Source organism: Pseudopodoces humilis, chromosome 2 (genome assembly GCF_049639895.1).
Source record: "Pseudopodoces humilis isolate 2021_Gansu_Grassland_sample_001 chromosome 2, ASM4963989v1, whole genome shotgun sequence".
Taxonomy (NCBI): Eukaryota; Metazoa; Chordata; class Aves; order Passeriformes; family Paridae; genus Pseudopodoces; species Pseudopodoces humilis.
In genome coordinates, this window is record NC_142201.1 from 113,435,708 (window position 1) to 113,456,540 (window position 20,833).

General features: G+C 58.7%; 1 protein-coding gene across 1 annotated transcript in view; it reads left to right on the plus strand.

Annotated features, from left to right (window-relative positions):
* Positions 1–20,833, plus strand: part of ARHGEF17 (Rho guanine nucleotide exchange factor 17) — a 30,842-nt gene that overhangs the window by 7,286 nt on the left and 2,723 nt on the right. Inside the window, exons 2-19 of the mRNA XM_014253496.2 lie at positions 12,735–12,812; positions 15,011–15,193; positions 15,576–15,692; positions 15,971–16,063; positions 16,442–16,618; positions 16,883–16,933; positions 17,248–17,357; positions 17,467–17,552; positions 17,659–17,777; positions 18,022–18,235; positions 18,352–18,425; positions 18,544–18,737; positions 18,819–19,069; positions 19,402–19,648; positions 19,729–19,815; positions 19,900–19,967; positions 20,263–20,411; positions 20,500–20,674. Coding sequence (XP_014108971.2) covers positions 12,735–12,812; positions 15,011–15,193; positions 15,576–15,692; positions 15,971–16,063; positions 16,442–16,618; positions 16,883–16,933; positions 17,248–17,357; positions 17,467–17,552; positions 17,659–17,777; positions 18,022–18,235; positions 18,352–18,425; positions 18,544–18,737; positions 18,819–19,069; positions 19,402–19,648; positions 19,729–19,815; positions 19,900–19,967; positions 20,263–20,411; positions 20,500–20,674 — 2,473 coding nt within the window. The remainder of the gene's footprint in view (positions 1–12,734; positions 12,813–15,010; positions 15,194–15,575; positions 15,693–15,970; positions 16,064–16,441; positions 16,619–16,882; positions 16,934–17,247; positions 17,358–17,466; positions 17,553–17,658; positions 17,778–18,021; positions 18,236–18,351; positions 18,426–18,543; positions 18,738–18,818; positions 19,070–19,401; positions 19,649–19,728; positions 19,816–19,899; positions 19,968–20,262; positions 20,412–20,499; positions 20,675–20,833) is intronic.

Genomic DNA, 20,833 nt, shown 5'->3' on the forward strand with positions numbered 1-20,833 from the left:
AAGGTCAGGCTCTTGGCAGGATCCAGGGACTGCAGCGAGGGTGGGAGGCTGGAATGGGCTCGGCAGGAGCTTGGCTTTGGAGAGACCCAGTCCTGCAGCTGGGATGCACCCAGAGCCCCCTGGGGCTAGGGTGGGCACGGAGGAGTACACAGGGGGAGGCTGGTTCTGGAGCTTGAGCAACCAGAGAAATCCCTGGAACTTGTGCACAGGGAGTCCTGGAGTGCAGGGATAGACATACAGGGGCTATGGAGAGGGTCCTGGTGCTGGGACATATTCCCAGATAAGCACAGGGAGATCCCTGGTGCTGGGATATATTCTCAGAGATGCACTGGGCAGCCTGCCTGCACCCTGCCTGCATCTGTGCACAGATGCCTGGGCTTTTCCATGGAAAATCACATGCCTCCAAAGCTTCTGGGAGGAGGTGGCCTTGTTCTTCCATCTGCTCTCACCAGGGAAGCAGCAGGTCGGCCTCTCTGAGATGTAACCTCCAGGTAACCTCCTGCCAAGCCCAGCTGGGATGGAAGCTCAAAGCTTCCCAGGGCTTGTTCCTGCAGCCTTAATCCGTCATTGCAAAGGTTGTGGGATCCTTGGAAGTGTTCAAGGCCAGACTGCACGGGCCTTGGAGCAGCCTGTTCTAGTGGGACGTGTCCCTGCCCATGGGAGGGGGTTGGAACAAGATGAACTTGAGGTGCCATCTGGTGCAAACCATTCTGTAATTCTCCCATTCTCCGATTTAGAGCCTTTCCCAGCGATTTCCCCTGGATATTGATCCCTGTGTGATGGGAGTGCCCAGAGAGGTGATGTGCTGAGGTCTCCCCTTGCTGAGCTCCCTCACCTGGTCACAGCAGGTCCCATGGGACATCCCGCAGCTTCAAAGCTGCAGCAGGAACTTCTCCTAAATCCAGGATGGAGAAGGAGATGCCCTCCCACAGAGGGAAGGTGCAGCAAAGCAGCACTGGGGTTTGGCCAGTACAGTGTCCTCTTCTCTCAGGACATGCCCTGGAAAACAGGGAAGGAGACTCCCATCCATCCATCCATCCATCCATCCATCCATCCATCCATCTATCCATCCATCCATCATCCATCCATCCATCCATCCATCATCCATCCATCCATCTCATCCATCCATCCATCCATCCATCCATCCATCCATCATCCATCCATCATCCATCCATCCATCTCATCCATCCATCATCCATCCATCATCCATCCATCCATCATCCATCCATCCATCCATCCATCATCCATCCATCTCATCCATCCATCCATCTCATCCATCCATCCATCCATCCATCCATCCATCCATCATCCATCCATCATCCATCCATCCATCTCATCCATCCATCCATCCATCATCCATCCATCCATCATCCATCCATCATCCATCCATCCATCCATCCATCCATCCATCCATCCATCATCCATCATCCATCCATCCATCATCCATCCATCCATCATCCATCCATCCATCCATCCATCCATCCATCCATCCATCCATCCATCCATCCATCCATCCATCCATCCATCATCCATCCATCATCCATCCATCCATCATCCATCCATCCATCCATCATCCATCCATCCATCATCCATCATCCATCCATCCATCCATCCATCCATCCTCCATCCATCCATCTGCTTTGTTCATCCTCCCATCTTCATCCATCTCCTTCCATGTCCATCAACCTCCATCCATGTCCATGCTTCCATCCCCCCATCCCATTCCACCCGTTCCCACCACCCATCCAAGACAACAGTCCCCATACTCTATCTAGGTATGATTTTCCAAGAAAACACGGTCCATCTTCCAGGATGTCTCCTGAAGGCATCAAGCCCAGCTTGCACAGACAGAGACCACTAAAACAAAAACGTTGCCATTTCCACCATGGTGCTTCCAGGCCAGGATGTGTCCCGTGAAGAAAAATCAGTCACTTCCACCCCCTCTCCCTCAATGTGGCTCTTTTTAAAGCTCTGATGGTTGGTCCCGGTGGGGCTGTTTCTCCGGACTCCCTCGGTTTCCATGGAGAGGATGAGTGAGGAATTTCAAAGGGAATGGCTCCAGTAAATGAACTCTTCTCTAAAAATAGTGTGTTTGCTTTTGGTTCTTTGGGAACTGCAGCCCAGCCAATGGGAGGGAGAACAAAAATCAGCATCTGGGTAAAAGTATTCCAGTAACTCACTTTTTGTGCAAACTCCCGTTGGAGCCGCTCAGCTTCCGGGGAGCAGGAGGCTGATCCCAGTCTGCCCAGTTCCTGCCCTCATGGCAACCATTCCTGGGTGCATCTGGGGGCTGTCCCCAAGCCTGGTGCTCCCCTGTACCTTCTGCAGGGTATTTTGAGTAGAATCCCTTTAATCCAAGTGGTGGAAGGATTGATGGAGCAGATGTTGGGCTTGTGTCACCCCTATGTCCTGCGTTGTCCCAGAAACTCCAGGCATGTCCCTTTTTCGGAACCAGAAGATGGCCACCACCACCTTCCACCCCACCAGTGACATCCAGGACACCAGTGAACTCCACCAGGACATCCCTGCATGGATGTGCTGGGAAAAAGACACCTGTGGTAGTATCCACCACCAGGTTTCCTCTGGAGGAGTCACCATCCCAGTGAGGGGACAGCCACCACCTGGAGAAGCCACCATCCTGCTGTGGGGTCACCAGCATCCCTGCATGGTCCCCGGGGCTGGAGAACCTTTCCTTGGTGGTGCTGTGGAGTTGCTATTTGTGACTGCCTATTCCCGAGCCCTCCGATACTCTCCAAAAAAAACAAAAAGGGAGTTGTTTGCATGGGAAGATTGGCATCTCCGAGCCTGGGATATGGTTTCCTGCTTTTTTTAGCTGGAGTAGCAGCAGACTCGCTGGCCTGCCCTGATTTGGCATCCTTCTTCTTGCTCTTTTTTTTTTTTTTTGGAAGAGTTTCATCCTGACCCCTCGGCAGAAACACCGTCGCTAGCGGTAGGGGATCGGGTTTGGTCCTTTTGATTTCTTTTGGGTCGCCCAAAACCCCGGTGAGATGGGATGTAGATGGCTCAGAGCCTCGATGAGCGGAGAGGGAACTCGGCCCTCGATCGTCCGAGCCTGGCGCAGGTCAGTGGATGCTGAACCCCCCCCCGTTCCGCCCCCTCGCCCCCACCCCAGGGTGCCGCCGTGACAATGACGGGGCAGGGAAGCTGTCACCTCTCGCCTGGACTGTGATGTGACGTGGGCTGTGGGCGTTCCTGGCCAGCTGCGTGGTTCCCCCCCTCCCCAGATCCCTGCCGTCCCGCTTGCAGCCGGCTGGGGGGACCCACGGAGCGCCAGGCACAGGGAGTCTGTGGGGCACAGCAGGGTGAAGGCTGGTGGTTGCACCTCAGCTGCTTCCAGGACATGGATCCAGGCAGGAGGGACAGGAGAAGTCCTGGCAGGGGCATGGCACAGGGTGTTCAGGTCTCCTACCTCCTCCGTCAGCTCCTGGGTGCTTGTGGATTTGTGGGTGCCCACGGGCTTCTAGGGCCTGTTTGATCCTAAGAATCCATCTGTCAGCTCCTGGCTATCTGTCAGCTGCTGGATGACATTTCTGGGTGCCCATGGGCTCCTGGTACTGGTTGGCACCTGGGGGTCCATCAGCTCACAGGGCCCTGTGATTACTTCTGGATTTGTGAGCGTCTATGGACTCCTGACACCTGTTGGATCCTAGGAATCCATCAGCTCCAGCATTCCCATTGCCTCTGGGTGTCTGTGGACTGCTGGATACCTGTTGGATGCTGGCCATCCATCAGCTCCTGGCTGCCCATGGCCTCTGGATGCCCATAAGCCTGTGAGTGTTGTCTCCTGGGTGTCCTTCAGCTCCTTTGTGCCTGTGGATTCAGTCTCTTTTGGATCCTGGGCATCCATCAGCTCCTGGGTACCCAGGGAGTCCCCACTGGCTTCTGGGTGCCCATGGACTCCAGAGCAGCTTCTGAGCATCCATCATCTTTGACTCCTGGATAGCTCTTGGCTTCAGGTATACTTGGAATTCTGACTCCACATGGAGACCTGGATCCCCATCAGCTCCTGGGTACCAAACACCTCCTGCTGCCCATCACTCCCTGCATGCCAGGCTGTCTCCCTCCTGGCTATCCCAAGGCTTCTGGCTACATCCCACCTGTGCCAGCTTGGCATCCAGCAGTGATGCCAGGGAGTGCCAGCATCAGGTACCTTTCCCCCTGGCTTCCTGGTCCCCCAAAATCCTAAAAACAATTGTTTTTGGGGTGGCGTGCGGTCAGGTTTGTGGCAGCAGCAGAGGATGCTGGTGGGGGACCCAGGGATTCCAGTGAGTTGAGGGGGTGGAATTACTCCTGTCCCGGTGGGTGCAGGGCCAAGCCCACTGGGAGGCAGCAGGGAAGGAGCAGGGGGAGGGAAGAAGAGCTGGGCTGACCTCAGCATCTGGAAAGCTGCGCTCTTGGGTTGTGGCCTGCGTGCCGAAAACCGGAGGCAAAAAAAACCTTCCATATTTGGTGAAAGTTGCTCCAGGACTCGGCAAAGGCTGGCAGCAAATGGGGGGCCACGAGCCCCCAGCTCTGCCCCAGACCACTGGCTGTGTAAGGGCTCTGCAGACGTGCCAGGGGATGGATGGCAATCAGGGAGGGTTAAATTGGGGTGAGCATCTCTGATCGGGTGGGAAGGGAGGCGTGGAGAGGGGGGATCCATGGGATGCTGCCAGCAGTGCAGGGAGGATGTAGGAGATGCACAGCACAATCCTGAGCTTCGAATTTTGGCAGAGGAGAGAACCCCTCACCCCAGTGCCACCGGCGGAAACCCTGATTTCCAGTGAAAATCCCACAGGAAAAGCTCCACTGAGCATTTAGAGGAGGAATTTTGTTGCTTTGGGAGATGAGAGCTCCCCATTCCCGATCCCACCGCCGCCCCCGGCGCTGCTGCTCCCCTGGACAGCACAGGGATGCCCAGCATCCTTCCACCCTGCCTTGGAAAAGTTGCCCCAACTCCTTTATTTTTTATTCCCTTTTTTTTTTCCCTCACACTTTAAAAGCAGAATTGCAGCCAGGCCGTGTCCTCCCGGGATGAATCACCGCAGCCGAGAAGTCCAAGAAGGGAAAACAACTGAATTCCCGTGCTCTGGGGCTGAAGCTGCCCTGCTGCTCCTCCTCCTCCTCATCCTCCCCATCCTGGAGGCGGTGGTGCTGCCGGGTTTCTCCATGGGAGCATCCCTGACCAAATCAATGCTCCTCTGTGAGCTGGGAGCCTGGGAAAAACCACGGCCGAGGGAAAAGCAAACATCTCCAGCCCCGGGCCTGCGAATAAACACGGGAATATTATTAGTAACCGAAGCGGGGCTGAATCAGAGCTGCTGATTTATGCTCTTATTTCCTTTCAAGAAGTTACTCTTTGGAGAGCAGCTCGGACTTTGCTTACCCGTGGGAGAGCAGGGAGAGGCTGGCCAGGGAGGGATGGATGGAGGGATGTGATTCCCTACGGCAGGCTCGGGCTCCTCTGCTGTGCCACAGGTCCTCCTGTTCCCATGGGAGTGGCTTCCCCAGGACCTGGTGGTCCCAGGGATGGCTTGACTGGTATTTAGAGATGAGAGGCTGGTAGCAGGGAGGGAGAGATTGGAAGCCAGGGATGAGGTGACACCTGGAAAAAGAGGTGCTCGGGGATGGAGGTGATTGGCACCCAGGGAAGGGCTGGCATGTCCCAAAAAGGTGACTGGCACCGTGGAATGGGGGGGATTGGCAGCCAGGGATGGCAGTGGCTGATCCTCTCCTTGGTGGCTGCCGTGCCCCAGCTTTATGGCACGTGTGGGACACAGGGCAGAGCATCACTGATCCCAAGGGAAAGGCTGCCGAGGTTTGAAAACCCCACAAAACCCCATCAAGCCTCCTGCTTTAATACTCCCCAAGAGGACAGAATGTGATTTTTTTTTCTTCTCCCGAGTGATTTCCTGCCAGAGGCTGAGTGATTGAGGAAATACAGGACTGGATGGAATAGCATCATCCTGTTTTGGGAGATGGTGCCAGCCAGGAGCTTTTCTGGCTGCATGAGGAAGTCTTACATGCCAGGATGATGCTGTTTGTTGCAGAGGTGTTTGCTCATTGCATTGGGATGGAAGGAAGCAGGTCCAGTTTATTTCCAAGCCTTTTCTTTCCAGAGCTGTGGTAGAAAGAGAGCTGAGGATGTGTTAAAATTGTTAAGCTTGGGAATTCACCATGCACTATCCCTGTGGACCAGTGGCTCCCACTATGTCCCAGCTCCCTCTAGTGGGATCTACCCTGGCAACAAGCATACAGGGAAAGAAAAGGAGCAGAAATTCCAGATTCTTTCAGACTGGGAATGGTGGTTTCAAGGAGGTGCCAAGGTAGCTCCTAGCACAACCCTACTGTGACACCCTAGAGAATCTCCCATCAGGAGCTGGCAGCAGGAACGAGCCACAGTGAGGGGAAAAACCACTTGTATTTATTGACTCTTAAAATTTTGGCGTGTTTTGGAGGGGTGGGAATAATTTCGCTTGAGGCAGGGTTGGCTCCTCCTTCAGCAGCTGCAGGAAGGCCCTGAGCAGCAAATCCCACTCCCAAAGTGATCTAAACTGCTCCACTTTTCCCCCTAAATCTGGATATTTTTGCCTCAGAGCAGGGTCTTGGGGATGAAATCGCTGCTGCAGCTCACTCAGGGCATGGCTGGGTGCTGTTACACCAATGGAAGGGAGAAACACCGAGTGCCGTGGCTGTGGGAATTTTGGGATGATCTCTGGGGATACAGGGATCCTCCTTCCCATGGGATGTGATTTTGGCATCCCAGGCAGGTGGTGACAGCACAAGGAACACCCTCCCACACCGACCAAATTCCCAGGATTTGGGAGAGTGGGGGGAGTCTTCAGAGTGTCTGAAAACATCATCATTCCATGCACTGATGTGTGCACGGGCTCAAGGGCCAGAATTTGTGTGATGGCTGTGATTCCTCACGGAATGTACATTCCTACTCTCCCTTTGGCCTTTGTTTGTTTAAAAAATGGATGTTTTAGGACTTTCATGCATCCATGCCTCTTTGTTTGCGGGGGTGGAGGCAGGACACAATATACCACGGCCTTTTCCAAATATTTGAGGATGTGTTAAAATCCGTGGGGATGCTCAAACTCATCCTGCACTGATATTCCTGCACAGGGAAAAGCAAAATGATGGGGTTGCACCCTGACCCTAATTAAAAAATAATCAAGATGGGAGAGTTCCCATCCTTCTTCAGGGTTGTATTTCCAGTGTCAGAGGGAAAGCTGGGGGAAAAGGTCTTTCCTTATCCCCCCATCCCAGGTTTGGGGTGCTGCTGACTCACCCCCCAAGCCCCTGGGCCGGATCCTCTCCATCTTTGGGTTTTCAGGAGCATTTTGCCATGCTGGCGTGCCTTGGGATGGGGGACGAGTCCCTTGGCCCCATCCCAAGGAGCTGGCACGCATTTCCCAGCAGGGTTTGGGGTTTTGGGGGAGGAAACACCCAGGCTGGGAAAAAAAAAAAACAACAACAGGGGCTGGTCCGAAAGGAAATCTAAAGGTGTTTACAAAGAGCCGCGCTGCTAAAAATAACCGGCTCATATTTTAGACAGCCCTAAAAATAGGCAGCGCTGTTGGAGTGGCCAAACACTCCCAGGAATTTCCTGTGGGCTGCGGGCCGCTTGCAGGGGGGTCCAGGCCGGCATCGCTCCGGGGCTGGCTTCCCTGGGTGATGGAGAGGTGACCCCCGCCGGGCCCCCGAAAGCGCAGCGGGATCCGGCCTGGCTCCTTCCCTAGGCCGGGTTTAACCCTTCTGCAGCCATCCCCCCCTCCCTGCCACACCCCGAGGGGTTTGAGAGAGGGTTCCAGAGCCACGGGAGGAAAGCGCGACCTCTCCGGCCGCCAGCGGCGAGTGTCCCTGCGCTGCTCCCGCGGGGGGACGCTGGCTTGGAGCGAGGGATTGATCCAAGGGTGGCGTTCAGGGAATGGGAAAGGCTCTCCTGCCATGGAGGGATCGCCCCGCTCGCCCCGGGGAGCTCCCGGGGGATGGCTCGGGGGAGCTGTGCGGGCAGAGCCGCCGGGTCCCGGAGCCCGCGGTGCGGCAGCGCTGGGATGGACGGGGCTGCGGCAGGACAGCAGCTGGGATTGCCGGAGAAATGGGATTGGGATTGATGGGAAAATGGGATTGGGATTGCCAGAGGAGCGGGGTTGGGATTGCCGGAGGAGTGGGATTGGGATTGGGATTGCCAGAGGAGTGGGGTTGGGATTGCCAGAGGAATGGGATTGGGATTGATGGAAAAATGGGATTGGGATTGATGGAAAAATGGGATTGAGATCGCTGGAAGAGTGGGGTTGGGATTGCCGGAGGAATGGGATTGGGATTGCTGAAGGAGTGGGATTGGGATTGCAAACCAGAGAGATTGGGCATTGCAATAGGGTTGGACCCAGGTTTGCATCTCTGTTATATGCAGGATTGCAAAAGGAATGGGATTGAGACTGTGACCCAGACAGATTTGGGTTACAGCCCAAACGGGTCCAAAACTGCATCCCAGGTGGGTCCAGGATTCCAACAGGAGTGGTTCTGGGATTGCAGCCCAGATGGATCTGGCATTGCCACTCAGATGGGCCCAGGTTTGCTTCCCTGTTGGGTCTGAGATTGCAACAGGAATGGTGTTGGGATTGCGAAAGGAATGGGATTGGGATTGCAGCAAAGATGGATTTGGGATTGCAATGTGGCTGGACCCAGGTTTGAATCTTTGCTGGGCCTGTGACTGCAACCCAAATGGTTCTGGAACTGCAAAGGATGGGTTTGGGATTACAGCTAGATGGGTCTGGGATTGGAACCCAAAAGGGCCCAGATCCCAACACAGATGGGGCCCAGGAGGCAAATAAGCGGGTCTGGGATTGCAGCCCAGAGTGTTGCAGCCCAGTTGGGCCCTGTATTTGCAGTCCAGGTGGGTTTGGGATTGCAACCCAAAATCACCCAGGATTGCAAATGGAAGGGTCTGGAACTGGAATCTGGATGGATCTAGATTAGCAACCCATTTTGTTCTGGGATTGGAACCCAAACGGATCTGGTATTGTAACAGAAATTAGTCTGGGATTGGAACCCAAATAAAACAGGGATTGCAACAGAAGCATGTTTGCAATAGGATTCTAGCAGAGCCCAGGATTTTATCCCTGATGGATCCCAGATTGCAATGCAGATATGCCCAGGATTGCAAGTGAGGTGGGTTTGGGATTGCAGACCAAATGTGTCTGGGATTACCACCAAAATGAATCTGGATTGGAGCTCAAAATAGCCCAGGGTTTCAATCCAGATTGGTCTGGGATTGCAAAGCAGGTGGATCCGAGCTTGCAACAAATCTGGTTCTAGGATGGCAGCCTAAAGGAATCTGAGATTACAGCAGAAATGGGTCTGGGATTGGATCCCAGAAGAGCTCAGGACTGCAACCCAAACAGATCTGGGATTGCAAACCAAACAAACGCAGCATTCCAACAGCTGGGATGAGCAGGGCTCTGCAGGAGCTGCTGCCTTGAGAACAGCCTCGTTACCTGGCTGGCAATTAGCTGTCCCTCCTCCCTGACCCCTGGGCGCGCTGACAGCTGCTGCAGCTCTCATGACATGCCCCGAGTGGTCCGTCCTCTGCCGCGCACACTTCCCGGCCTGGGCTGCTCACCGTCCTCATCTCCAAGAGGAAATTTACTGGCTGCAATGGGAGGATGCAGCCCTGCTGCACGCCGTTGCTGTGGAAACGGGGTGAGCGGCTAATTAGATTTAATTAACGGAGCAGGAGGGGAGCGTTACAAACAGATCTGGGCAGGATGCATCACCCGGCCAGCAGGGATGTGGGTGCTGAGGTGACGATGCCCTGAGGGAAAGGGGGTGCGCCTCAGTTTCCCTGCCTGCAAGGTCAGGGAGGGGGATATTCACAGGGATGGAGTCCCTAAGGATGCCGAGCACCCCAGCATCACCCGTGCGTCCCCCTCCCCAAAAGTCACGGGCCCCAAGAAAGCACCAGCTCCCCCCACCCCACCCCCAGCATCCTCCCTGGGAAAAGCCTTTCCAGCAGCATCCCTCGGCGGGATCCGGCCCTGCCCTGTGTGTGTGTGGGCACGGCTCTGCCTGCCGCGCTGCCACCGCTGCCCGTGCCCGGGCAGCTCCGGGGGCCGGGGACCCTGGCGTGGCCACGGACGCAGGCGCAGCCTCGCACCCCGCAGCCGCTCTGCGGGAGGGCTTTCCATCCATCCCCGTACTTCCACATCCACAGCGAACCCCGGCGATATAAATAGCGCCTCGCTTTTATTCCCCTCCCCGCCGCATCCCGGCGCAGCGTTCCGGCTGGGGCGGACACCTGGGGATAGAGACGGAGAGATAGAGAGGGGATTTCTGCGCGATTCCTTGGGCCGCGTGGGACGGACCGACCCCCGGGACCCGCATGCTGCAGATGGTGAGGACTCTGGCGCAGTTCACCATCGCGCTGGAGGACATGCGAGACATCGGGGACGGCATCGACGCGGCCTTCGCCACCTCCGGGCTCAGCGGGGCGGCCGAGGAGCTGCCGGAGAAGGGCTGCGGCAGCCGCGGTGGGAGCGAGGTGATGGCAAAAGGGGTCCCGGGGCCGGGGCGGGGGGCGCCGGTGGGATGCGGGGGTGGGATGGGGGTGCACGGATGCGTCATGTTTGGACACGTGTGCAGAACCCGGCACCTGTGGGGTCCGCACCGCGATTGCCGTGGCAACGCTGCCTCCATCCTCATCCTCGGCTCCACACCCCCCGGGCTTCTCTGGATTGCGGGGAGCGGGGGTGCTCCCGCCCGGAGGGGGTGAAGGGGGGCCGGAGCCATCGCTGCCAGCGCCCCCCCAGTGCTGATTTACACCGCGGAGGCGTCGACTGGGGGGAAATACTCCGATTCCCGTGGCGGCAGGGGCTGATCTCCAGCGTGCTGAGCATCTCGGGGGAGGCAGGATGAGGCCGGGGTGAGGCGGGGGCGTCCCCGGGATGAGCAGATGGAGACTGAAGCATCGTCAGCCCCCCAGTGGGAATGCAGTGGGGCACGTCCTGCGTTTGCCCTGCTTGTACGGTACCTTACACCCAGCCCCTGCTCATCCCAGTGGGAATTGGCCCCTGCCGGCATAATACAGTGGAAAAAATCCCCTTGCCAAGAGCTGGGCCTCATCCTGCGTCTCCCCACTGCTGCAAACCCCCAGCTGCTGGTGCAGCGTGTGGTGCTGAGCCTGCTCAGCTCCTGGGTCTGACCCCTTGCTCCAGTCCTGAGCCAGGACAGCTCCAGGAGAAGACAGGAGCAGCTGGGAACCACAGGCTGGGTGAGGGTTGTGGAAACTGAGGCAGCTTCCTCAGCTGGGGCATCGGATTCCCCTAAGCTCCCTCCTCCAGTGAGTGCCCGTCCGTCCTTAATTACAACAAATTAATCTGGCAGTGAGAGCATTGGTAAGCCTTCTAACCAAGAGGGGAGGTCTCAGCTGGTGTCCCCGAGGGCTCCAGTGTCACCATGGCTTCCTGATTCCTGGAGAGACTTGGACCCGTCACCAATATTTGGCTCTAGACGAGAGTTTCCTCCGTGCTTGGTTCCATCGCAGCCTGGTGGGGAGCAGGGAAACTGAGGCACGGCTCTCTCCTAGAACACGGAGCAGGGTCTGGCCAGGGTCCCTCTCCATTGCTCCCTGGAGACCACGAGGGGCACGGTGGTCTCTGTCCGTGTTGAGGGTGGTCACACTCCTTCCTGTGGCTGCAGAGCAGCTTCACAGCTCATTGTGTCCCCACTGGGGAGGGCACAGCCCCGTGTGTCCAGGGGACAGGGGCTCATCCCACGAGACTGAGGACATCTGGGGTGTCTCACATCCAGGGACTCTGGAGATTCTGCAGATGCAAAACTTTAGGGATGTCCGTGCACCCAGGGCACTTGGAGCATCTCTGCACCAAAAGCTTTTGGGATATCTCTGCACCTGGAGTCTCTCGGGGCACCTTCACATGCAAAACCTTTGGGGTGTCTCTGCACCCCGAATCTCTGGAGTGTATCCAAACACAAAACTCCTGGGGGATCTTCACCGCACCTCTGCAGCATTTCTGCATCCAAAACTTTCGAGGCCCAGGGCCCTTGGGGCATCTCTCACCGGAATCTCTCGGGGTGTCTCACACCCAGCAGCCTCGAAGCGTTTCACACCCAGAACTTCTGGGGTGTCTCTGCACTCAGAGCCTTTGGAACATCTCACACCCAGAACTTTCGGGGTGTCTCATGTCCTGGGCTCTGGAGCGTCGGGCCCCGAGGCTGGGCTGCAGGGAGTGCACACGAGAGGGGTCCCTGAGCCCCACAGCCAAGAAGACCCCGACCCATCGGCTTCCCGAGGCCGGCGGCCCATCCCACACCGCCACCCCATTAATCCGCCTGCCGTGGGGCCACAGCCCAGCCCCAGGGTGCCCGGGATGCTGGGCGGGAGGCGAATTCCTCCGGGTCCGCTCGGAGCGGAGCCGCTGGAGAGCCAGAGGGCTCCGGGACCGACCCATGTAGGGCTGTGAGCTCCAGGGCGGGCTCCTGACGCGGCTCGGAGGAAACCAGGCGTCTGTGCGCTCGGTGTCATGTACTTCCTAATCCTCCCGGATTCCTCCATCGGGGTGGAGAGGCAGCGCAGGGGAGCTGGACGCCAGCCGGGCTCCTCCGGTGCTGAGCCTCCCCAGCCGGCCCCGGTGCCGGCCCCGACCCCCGGCACGCAGCTCGCCCGCCCCGGGTCACCCCCAAACACCCGTGTGTCTTTCCCCCCCGGGCAGGACATGAGGAAACACGTCATCATGACCCTGCTGGACACCGAGCAGTCCTACGTGGAGTCCCTGCGCACCTTGATGCAGGTAAGGCGGCGGGGCCGGGGTGTGACACCCCAAACCACGGCGCGGGGTCACCGCGGTCACCCCAGCGCGGAGCCCGGGCTGCGGCTGCGGCACCGGGACCTGTGTGGCACCGGGGCGGATTGGGGGTGACAGGGGGGATGTGGGGGGCGGCAGGAGCAGAAGTGGGAGCGCTGTGGCAGCAGTGTCAAGGAGGGGGTGTGGGAGTGACCTCCGTCCCCAACGCGAGCCTGTGACATTCCCCATGTGCTGTCACCTGGCAGGTATCGTGTCCCCAAGTCTCTTGCCTTCTAAAAGCTCTTCCTCATGTTGCACCCCGTCTCCTGATGGCCCTGCCATGATGGGGGACCCCTGAAATCCCCTGTTCCCTCGTGCCCCCGTTTCCTGCTCGGATCATCACCTGCAGACCTGAGCCAAAGGTTTTTCTCAGGCTTTTTTGCCGAGCTGGTTCCAGCGCCCCTGGAGCAGCCTGGCCGGAGGGTCCGTCCCACGTTTCAGATGTTAATGAAGGTGTTTCAGCAGGTTAATGGTGGTCAACGCCCTGGAGACATCACCTGGCCGAGGTGGTGCTGTCCAACCACATCCCTGCCGGGGGCGGGGGGAACACTCCAAGAACTCCGAGCTCTGCAGAAGCGGTGCCTGTGGGGGCTCTGTGGCAGTCCCCAGGGACATGGGACACTCCATCCCAGCACTGTCATGGGCTCTTCCCATAAATCCCCCACAGGGTTCCCCCCGTGGTGGACACAGATGTGCTGCAGGAGGGAAGGACCCACCGGCTGCTGCCAGTGCAGACCTTGACTTAGAGGGGCAGGAGGATCTGGGGCTGATTTCTGGGAGAGCTGTACAGGGATTGGGGTTGGGGGAGGTCCCTGCTGGTCTTGGCATGGAGAGCCTGTCCCATGGTCTGTGCCATCCCGTGGTCTGTGCCCTCCATCCTGAGGCGGCAGGGACATGGGTGGGAGCCACAGGGTGTTAATGCCTGAGCTCTCATCCACGGGACCTGTCCGGACACGGTGCCACCAGAGGGGACCTGGCTTCCTGGCAGGGATCACAGGGCTCCAGCTGTCCTCAGAGGGACGAGGTGCTCAGATCCTTGACATGGCTTGGTGGCTCGTAGCCTGGTGGCTCCCAGGGACAAGGACCACCCTGGAGCATCATCACCCAGCCAAGCCAGATGGTGCATGGGCAAGCCCTGCCTGCTGTCCCTGTGTGCTGCAGCAAGGGCTGTGTCTGTGCTCTTCTCCCCCATGTGGGAAGCACGGGATGCATAGCACAGTCCATCCCAACTCCTGCTGGAGGTGCTGGACATGATAGGGCAGGTGAAGGGGGTTAGGAGCCTCCAGAAGCGTTCGGTCCTTCTAACTTGGGTCTCCATGAGATATCTAGCATCAGCTTGAGGAACCTGATCCTTGGGGGATGACTCCTTTGCCAGCTTGGCTGGAGAGGTCTGAAGCCACTGGAGGTGGATCCTGTCCTCATTGCTCAGCTCCAAGGTCCTCCAACCATCCTGAAAGCTACCAGCACCCTGTACTGGTCAGACTGAGGGGGTGGAAAGGCTTGAGAATACCTTCCACATCCTGCTGCATCCCCTGCAAATCCCTCTCTCCTGTTCCAGGGGCACTGCTCCACTCTGCAGCTCTCCCCCATGGATGGAGGGAAGGGGTTTCATAGCACAGCCACCCACCCAGCCTTGCTGAGGATCTGCTGGCCCTGAGTATTGCTCGTTGGCCACTGTCTGGTGGTCCAGGGCATAATCCAGGTGGATGCATCCTGCTAGTCCAGCCCCTCCTGGTTCCAAACTCCCTAAATCCCACCAGGAACACACCGGCATTTGGATCCCGGGGTCCTGTTGCTGAGATTTCCAAGCTAGGTCAGGCAGACGGAGGTGATGAAGGCTCATGGCAGCAAAGATGGCTCTTAAGGGCCTGGGACAGAGGATCCTGGTCTGTGCAGGTTCCTTGTGCAGACCTGTCCCCCTCCCCACACAGCTGTGGGATTCACTGAGTGGGGTGGGACCCAGGGAGGCTGGGTTGCAAAACCTGTCCATTCCTGCTGGTGGGTCCCACAACCCAGCATCCCCTGGAGGAACTCCCTGCTGCAGGATGCCATCCATCCCCATATTTACATGGGCTGAGAGACCCAAACTGGCTGGGGAGGGAGAGGAAACCTCCACGGATCCGGGTGCCTCTGCTTGCCCGCAGGGTTACATGAAGCCGCTGAAGCAGCCGGAGAACTCCCTGCTGTGTGACCCTTCCCTGGTGGACGAGATCTTTGACCAGATCCCTGAGCTGTTGGAGCACCACGAGCAGTTCCTGGAGCAGATCCACGACTGTGTGCAGAACTGGCACGAGAAGCAGAAAGTGGGCGACCTCCTGGTGCAGTCGGTAGGTCCTGGTGGAGCGATTCCCCCCAGGAATGCGGGTGTGCCCGCTCCTGGGCCCGGGCCCAGAGCAGAGGTTTCGGAGCAGGAGGCAGGGCAGTGATGAAAAGATGGGCCAGGCAGGCCTGGGATGGAGAGCAGGAGACGATCTCCAGGCCTGCTGTCTGCTTAGCATAAGGGTGGGAGCTGCTGCTCCCGGCTGGCTCTGCAGCTCCGCGTTTCTGCCTCGGGAGCACAAACGTCAGGGCTGAAAAATCGAGGTGGGCGGACAGCGGGTGAGCCCTCCCTGCACCAGCCCAGAGCCAGGGTTAACCCTTGGGGCAGCCTCTTCCAGGCTCTCCCAGTATGTCCATGATCCCTGCTGGATCCCTGTTTTTCCCTCCCAGTTCTCCAAGGATGTGCTGGTGAACATCTACTCTGCCTATATTGATAACTTCCTCAACGCCAAGGATGCCGTCAGGATCGCCAAGGAAGCCCGGCCGGCTTTCATGAAGTTCCTGGAGGTGGGTGCTGGGTCCTGTCTCCATAGATCCTGGCCATAGATCCTGGCCAGGCAGGATGGGAGTTAATAGGAATAAATTTATTGCCAGACTGGGAATTTCCCCCCCACCTTCTTGGCTTTGTTGCAAAGAGGTTCAGTTGGGATGAACCAGAATCACTCTGGCAGGTGTGGAATGAAGTGACCCCAAAGCAAAACGGGTGATCCTGGCTTAGTGGGAGGCGGTGTCCCTGCTGTGTCCCACCAAGGGGCCCATCCTTGTCCCTCATGGGTGTTTTGCAGCAAAGCATGCGGGAGAACAAGGAGAAGCAGGCCCTGTCTGACCTGATGATCAAGCCGGTGCAGAGGATCCCGCGATACGAGCTGCTGGTGAAGGTGGGTGACACCGGGGTGGCAGTGCCACACCAGCAGCGGGGGAGGCCATGGCTCCTCCTCGCCTCCACGCAGCTTTCAGGGCTCTCAGGTCTCTCCTGACCCCTTTTCCCACCTTTTGTCACAAAGCTGTTGTCCCCAGGTGTGCACATGGCTGTGGGATGGTCACCCTGAGGACAGTCACCCCACTGTAGTCCCCTTACCCTCAGCCTTTCTGCTGGACGTTGCGCTGTCATTTTGGGACCAGTCCCATGGCCACCCCCTCCTTGGGGCTGGTTTCCATCCCCAGCAGCCAGAGCAGCACGGGAGGGGCTCGGGCAATGACACTGCCAGTGTCCAGGCGTTGCCAGAGGTGACAGCCTGGCTCTGTCCCCACGGCAGGACCTGCTGAAGCACACGCCAGAGGACCACCCCGACCACCCTTTCCTCATCGACGCCCAGCGCAACATCAAGCAAGTGGCCGAGAGGATCAACAAGGGCATGAAGAGCGCGGAGGAGGTGGAGAGGAACGCCCGGATCGTGCAGGAGATTGAGTCCCACATTGAAGGGATGGAGGACGTACGTATGGGGGGCCTTGGAGGGGGCCACTCTTTCCTTCTGCACAAAATGTCCTCATCTCTGCTCTTTCTGGGTCACCCCAGGCTGGGTCACTTGTCTTCTCCTCCAGGCCCAGCTTTCCCCATTATTTGGCCTTGGTGGGCTCCTGGGGGGTTTGGGAAGGGACTGGGGTCCCAATTCTGACCTGGGGGATGCAGGGGCAGGGATGAAGGCCAAAAAGCTCCCGCCATGGCTTCCCATCCATGGGTCTCCTTGTCCCCACAGCTCCAGGCTCCGCTCCGCAGGTTCCTGCGCCAGGAGATGGTCGTGGAAGTGGTAAGAGCAGGGTCCATGGGGCCATGGGACCACGCGCTGGGTGAGCAGTGGGGGGCTGTGGGTTGTGGGGTGCCTGTGTGCCCATGGGAGACAATGGATGGATGGATGGACAGACAGATGGATGGATGATGGATGGATGGATGGATGGATGGATGGATGGATGGATGATGGATGGATGGATGGATGGATGGATGAATGGAACAGACAGATGGAAGGGCAAGGCAGCATGGAGAAGCTGAGGCAGGGCCCTCTCCCAGCACTGGCACAGAGGAGGGATGGTCATTAAGCCCCTGGTGTCTCCCACTGCTCCACAGAAGGCGGTGGGTGGGAAGAAGGACCGCTCCTTCTTCCTCTTCACGGACCTGCTGGTGTGCACCACGCTGAAGCGCAAGTCGGGCTCGCTCCGCCGCAGCTCCATGAGCCTGTGAGTACCACCAGGTTTGGGGACACCCCTTGGCTGTCCCAGCCAGCTGGCCTGGCTTTAGGGGCCTGGGGCTGTGGGTGCAGCTCGGCCATCCCCCCCAAACTCCCAGGTACACGGCGGCCAGCGTGATCGACACCGCCAGCAAGTACAAACTGCTCTGGAAGCTGCCCCTGGAGGATGTGGACATCGTCAAAGGTCTGTCACTGCTTGCTAGAGTGTCCCATCTCACCCCAAAACCCATTGCTCCCCCTGCCTGGTAGTGCCAGAGAGGGAGGGGTTAACACTGTGTCCCCCCACACAGGTGCCTCTCAAGCCACCAACAGGGAGAGCATCCAGAAGAGCATCAGCCGCCTGGATGAAGACCTCAACACGCTGGGGCAAGTCAGCAAGCTGTCAGAGACCCTCAGCTTCCCCCACCAGGTACGGGGGTGGCGGCCCTGGAGCTGTCCCCTGGTTGGGTACATTCCCAGTGGGACCACACGGGATGTCCTCAGCGAGAGGGGAGGGCTTGTGGAAGGGCTGGTGGCCATAAACATCCAGCCCTAAAGCCACAAAAGAGGTTGTGGCAGCCTCTGAAGGATGCCAGGGGATGGAGAGGGGGTTATCAAACATGTGGCTTGTGGTGGCCCGTCCCTGAGAGCTGAAGTGTTGTCCCTGTCCCAAGGGCCTGGATGACGTGATCAAGGACCTGATGGCCGCCATCCACCGGGAGCTGTCGGAGAAGCAATCCCTGTCCTTCAGCATGGCCTTCCCCCCCAACAAGGTGGAGCTCAGCACCACCAAAGCTGACGGCACCGAGTCCTTCATCTTTGAGTTTCCCAACCCTGATGCCCGGCTCGGCTTTGAGCAAGCCTTCGAGGATGCCAAGAAAAAGCTGGGTAACAGCAGGGAGGGGGGAGGTGGATGTGGCGGTGGGCTTGGCATCACCCCCAACCCTGCTTGGGAAGACCCCTTTCCTCCATCACTTCTTGATCCCCCAACCTGATTTTCCCAGCTTCCAGCAAGAACTGCCTGGACCCGGAGTTCCTCAAAGCCATCCCCATCATGAAGACACGGAGTGGGATGCAGGTACTCCAAAGTCTGGGTTCAAGCATCCCACGGGTCCTCCCCATCCCAGGGATGGCATCCTGTCACCAGACAGCTCCTTCATCGGTCCTGAATAACCCAGTCTTCTGCTCCCTTGCAGTTCTCCTGCGCTTCTCCCAGCCACGGCAGCCCGGAGAGCTCACACGAGGTTTGGGTTTGCAACAGCGACGGCTATGTGGGGCAGGTGTGCCTGCTGAGCATCCGCAAGGAGCCCACGGTGGAGGCCTGCATCGCCGTCTGCTCCGCCAGGATCCTCTGCATCGCCTCCGTGCCCGGCCTCAAGCGCACCTATAGGTAGGACACTCCCCGGCCCCGCGGAGCCGGCGGGCACGGGGCGATGCTGGAGCTGCTTCTCTCCCCTCCTGGCGGCGGCAGGGAGCGCTCGGAGCCGCTGGGCAGCCCCTCGGCGGAGCTGGGCCCGGCGCAGCCGGAGGACGCGGGGCCGCAGCCGTGCCTGCACATCTCCATCTCGGGCTCGTCACTGGAGCTCTCGGAGCCCGTGGACGGCGGCAACAGGGAGCTGGTGCCCTTCGACAGCGATGACACGGATGACGAGTCCTCGCCCAGCCCATCTGGGACACTGCAGAGCCAAGCCAGCCACTCCACCATCTCCTCCAGCTTCGGCAGTGAGTCCTCCCTGGCCCCTGCCTAGGGAGAAATACACCTTTTTGCCCCAAAATTACAGGCAGCTCCATTGTTTTGGCCTCTCTGCCTTGTATTCCTCAGGGGAATCTGCAGGTGGAGGCTTTTGAGCCTGGGAAAAGAGACGTTGAGAGGCATTAGCTCAACAATGTGGTGCTGAGATGGGGGGGGGCCTTTGGGTGAAAGCTCATGGGTTTTGGGGCTCAGCATCCCTGTGCCGTCCCCTGGCCTTGACATCACCCATGGCCTCTTCCCCATGACTTTGGAGGGTGTTGCATGGTCATGGTCTGACCCCTTCCTTCCTCCTCCTCCACAGATGAAGAGATCCCGAGCTGCAAGGAGGCCACAGTGGAGACGACGAGCTCGGAGGAAGAGCAGGAGCCTGGTTTCATGCCCATCACTGGCAGCTATGGGCAGAACCGGCACGGCGAGAGCCTCACGGACGGGCGGGCCCTGCGCCGCTCCAGCCGCGGCTCCTTCACCCGCGGCAGCCTCGAGGACCTCCTCAGCCTTGACCCCGAAGCCCATCAGAGCTCCATGTGGCTGGGCACCGAGGATGGCTGGTACGTCCCTGGAGTGGGAATTCCTACACGGGAAGGACACCAGTTCTGGGGGAGCCTCAAGCTTTGTTCTCCTCCTGCAGCATCCACGTGTACCAGTCCTCGGACAACATCCGGAACAGGAAGAACAGCATGAAGATGCAACACGCTGCCGCCGTCATGTGCATCCTGTAAGTGGGGAAGGGGGATTTTCAGCTCTTGGGGGGTGGAGTGGGGTTCTGCAGCTGGATGTCAGAGGTGATTTGTCCCCACAGGTACCTGGATAACCAGGTTTTTGTGTCGTTGGCCAACGGGGAGCTCGTTGTGTACCAGCGGGAAGCAGGTGAGGTCTGATTTGGGACATCCCCCTGGGGAGGGATGCTCAGGGTGGCTTCCCTGCTTCCATGGGAAGGGACATCCCTGCAGGGATGCTGGAGACACCAGACTCAGTGGCAGGTGGAGGTGGGCATCCTTCTGCTGGTCCCTGCCTGCCGCTGGAACGCCATGGTGGCATCAGTTTGTCCCCTCTGAGGGGTGACCTGGAGAAAGTTGTCTTCAGCCACTCATTGTCCGTATCAAGCCGGACTCATTTTTTGGGAATGATTTAACTACCCACCCCACTCTCCCCACCTTCTCAGGCCGCTTCTGGGACCCCCAAAACTCCAAGTCCCTGTCCCTGGGCTCACCGGGGAGCCCCATCACCAAGATGGTGGCGGTGGCAGGGAAGCTGTGGTGCGGCTGCCAAAACCGAGTCATCGTCCTCAACACCGCCACGCTGGCGCAGGAGGTAGCATGGGCGGCGGGAGGGAGGGCGCGGCGGGCGGCGAGGCGCCGGTGGCATCACCGCGACACTGCCCTGGCTCTGTCCCCTGCAGCACACGCTCCAGGTGGGGCAGGACGGCGGGCGCAGCGTCACCTGCATGGTGAGCGCGGGCAGCGGCGTGTGGGTCGCGCTGCAGGGCAGCGCCCAGGTCCGGCTGTACCACGCCACCACCTATGAGCAGCTGGCGGAGGCGGACATCACCCCGCCGGTGCACAAGATGCTCGCCGGTAAGTGCCGCCCGTGACGCAGCTCCAGTGGGTGCCAGTGCCCCTGGGAAATTCCCTGAGGCATCCCATGATGGGAGATTTTGGAGCCTGAGTTTGGGGAAGGAAATAACGAGTCCCTGCGCTCGTGTTCAGCAGCTGTGTAATCCCGCATGGAAACAG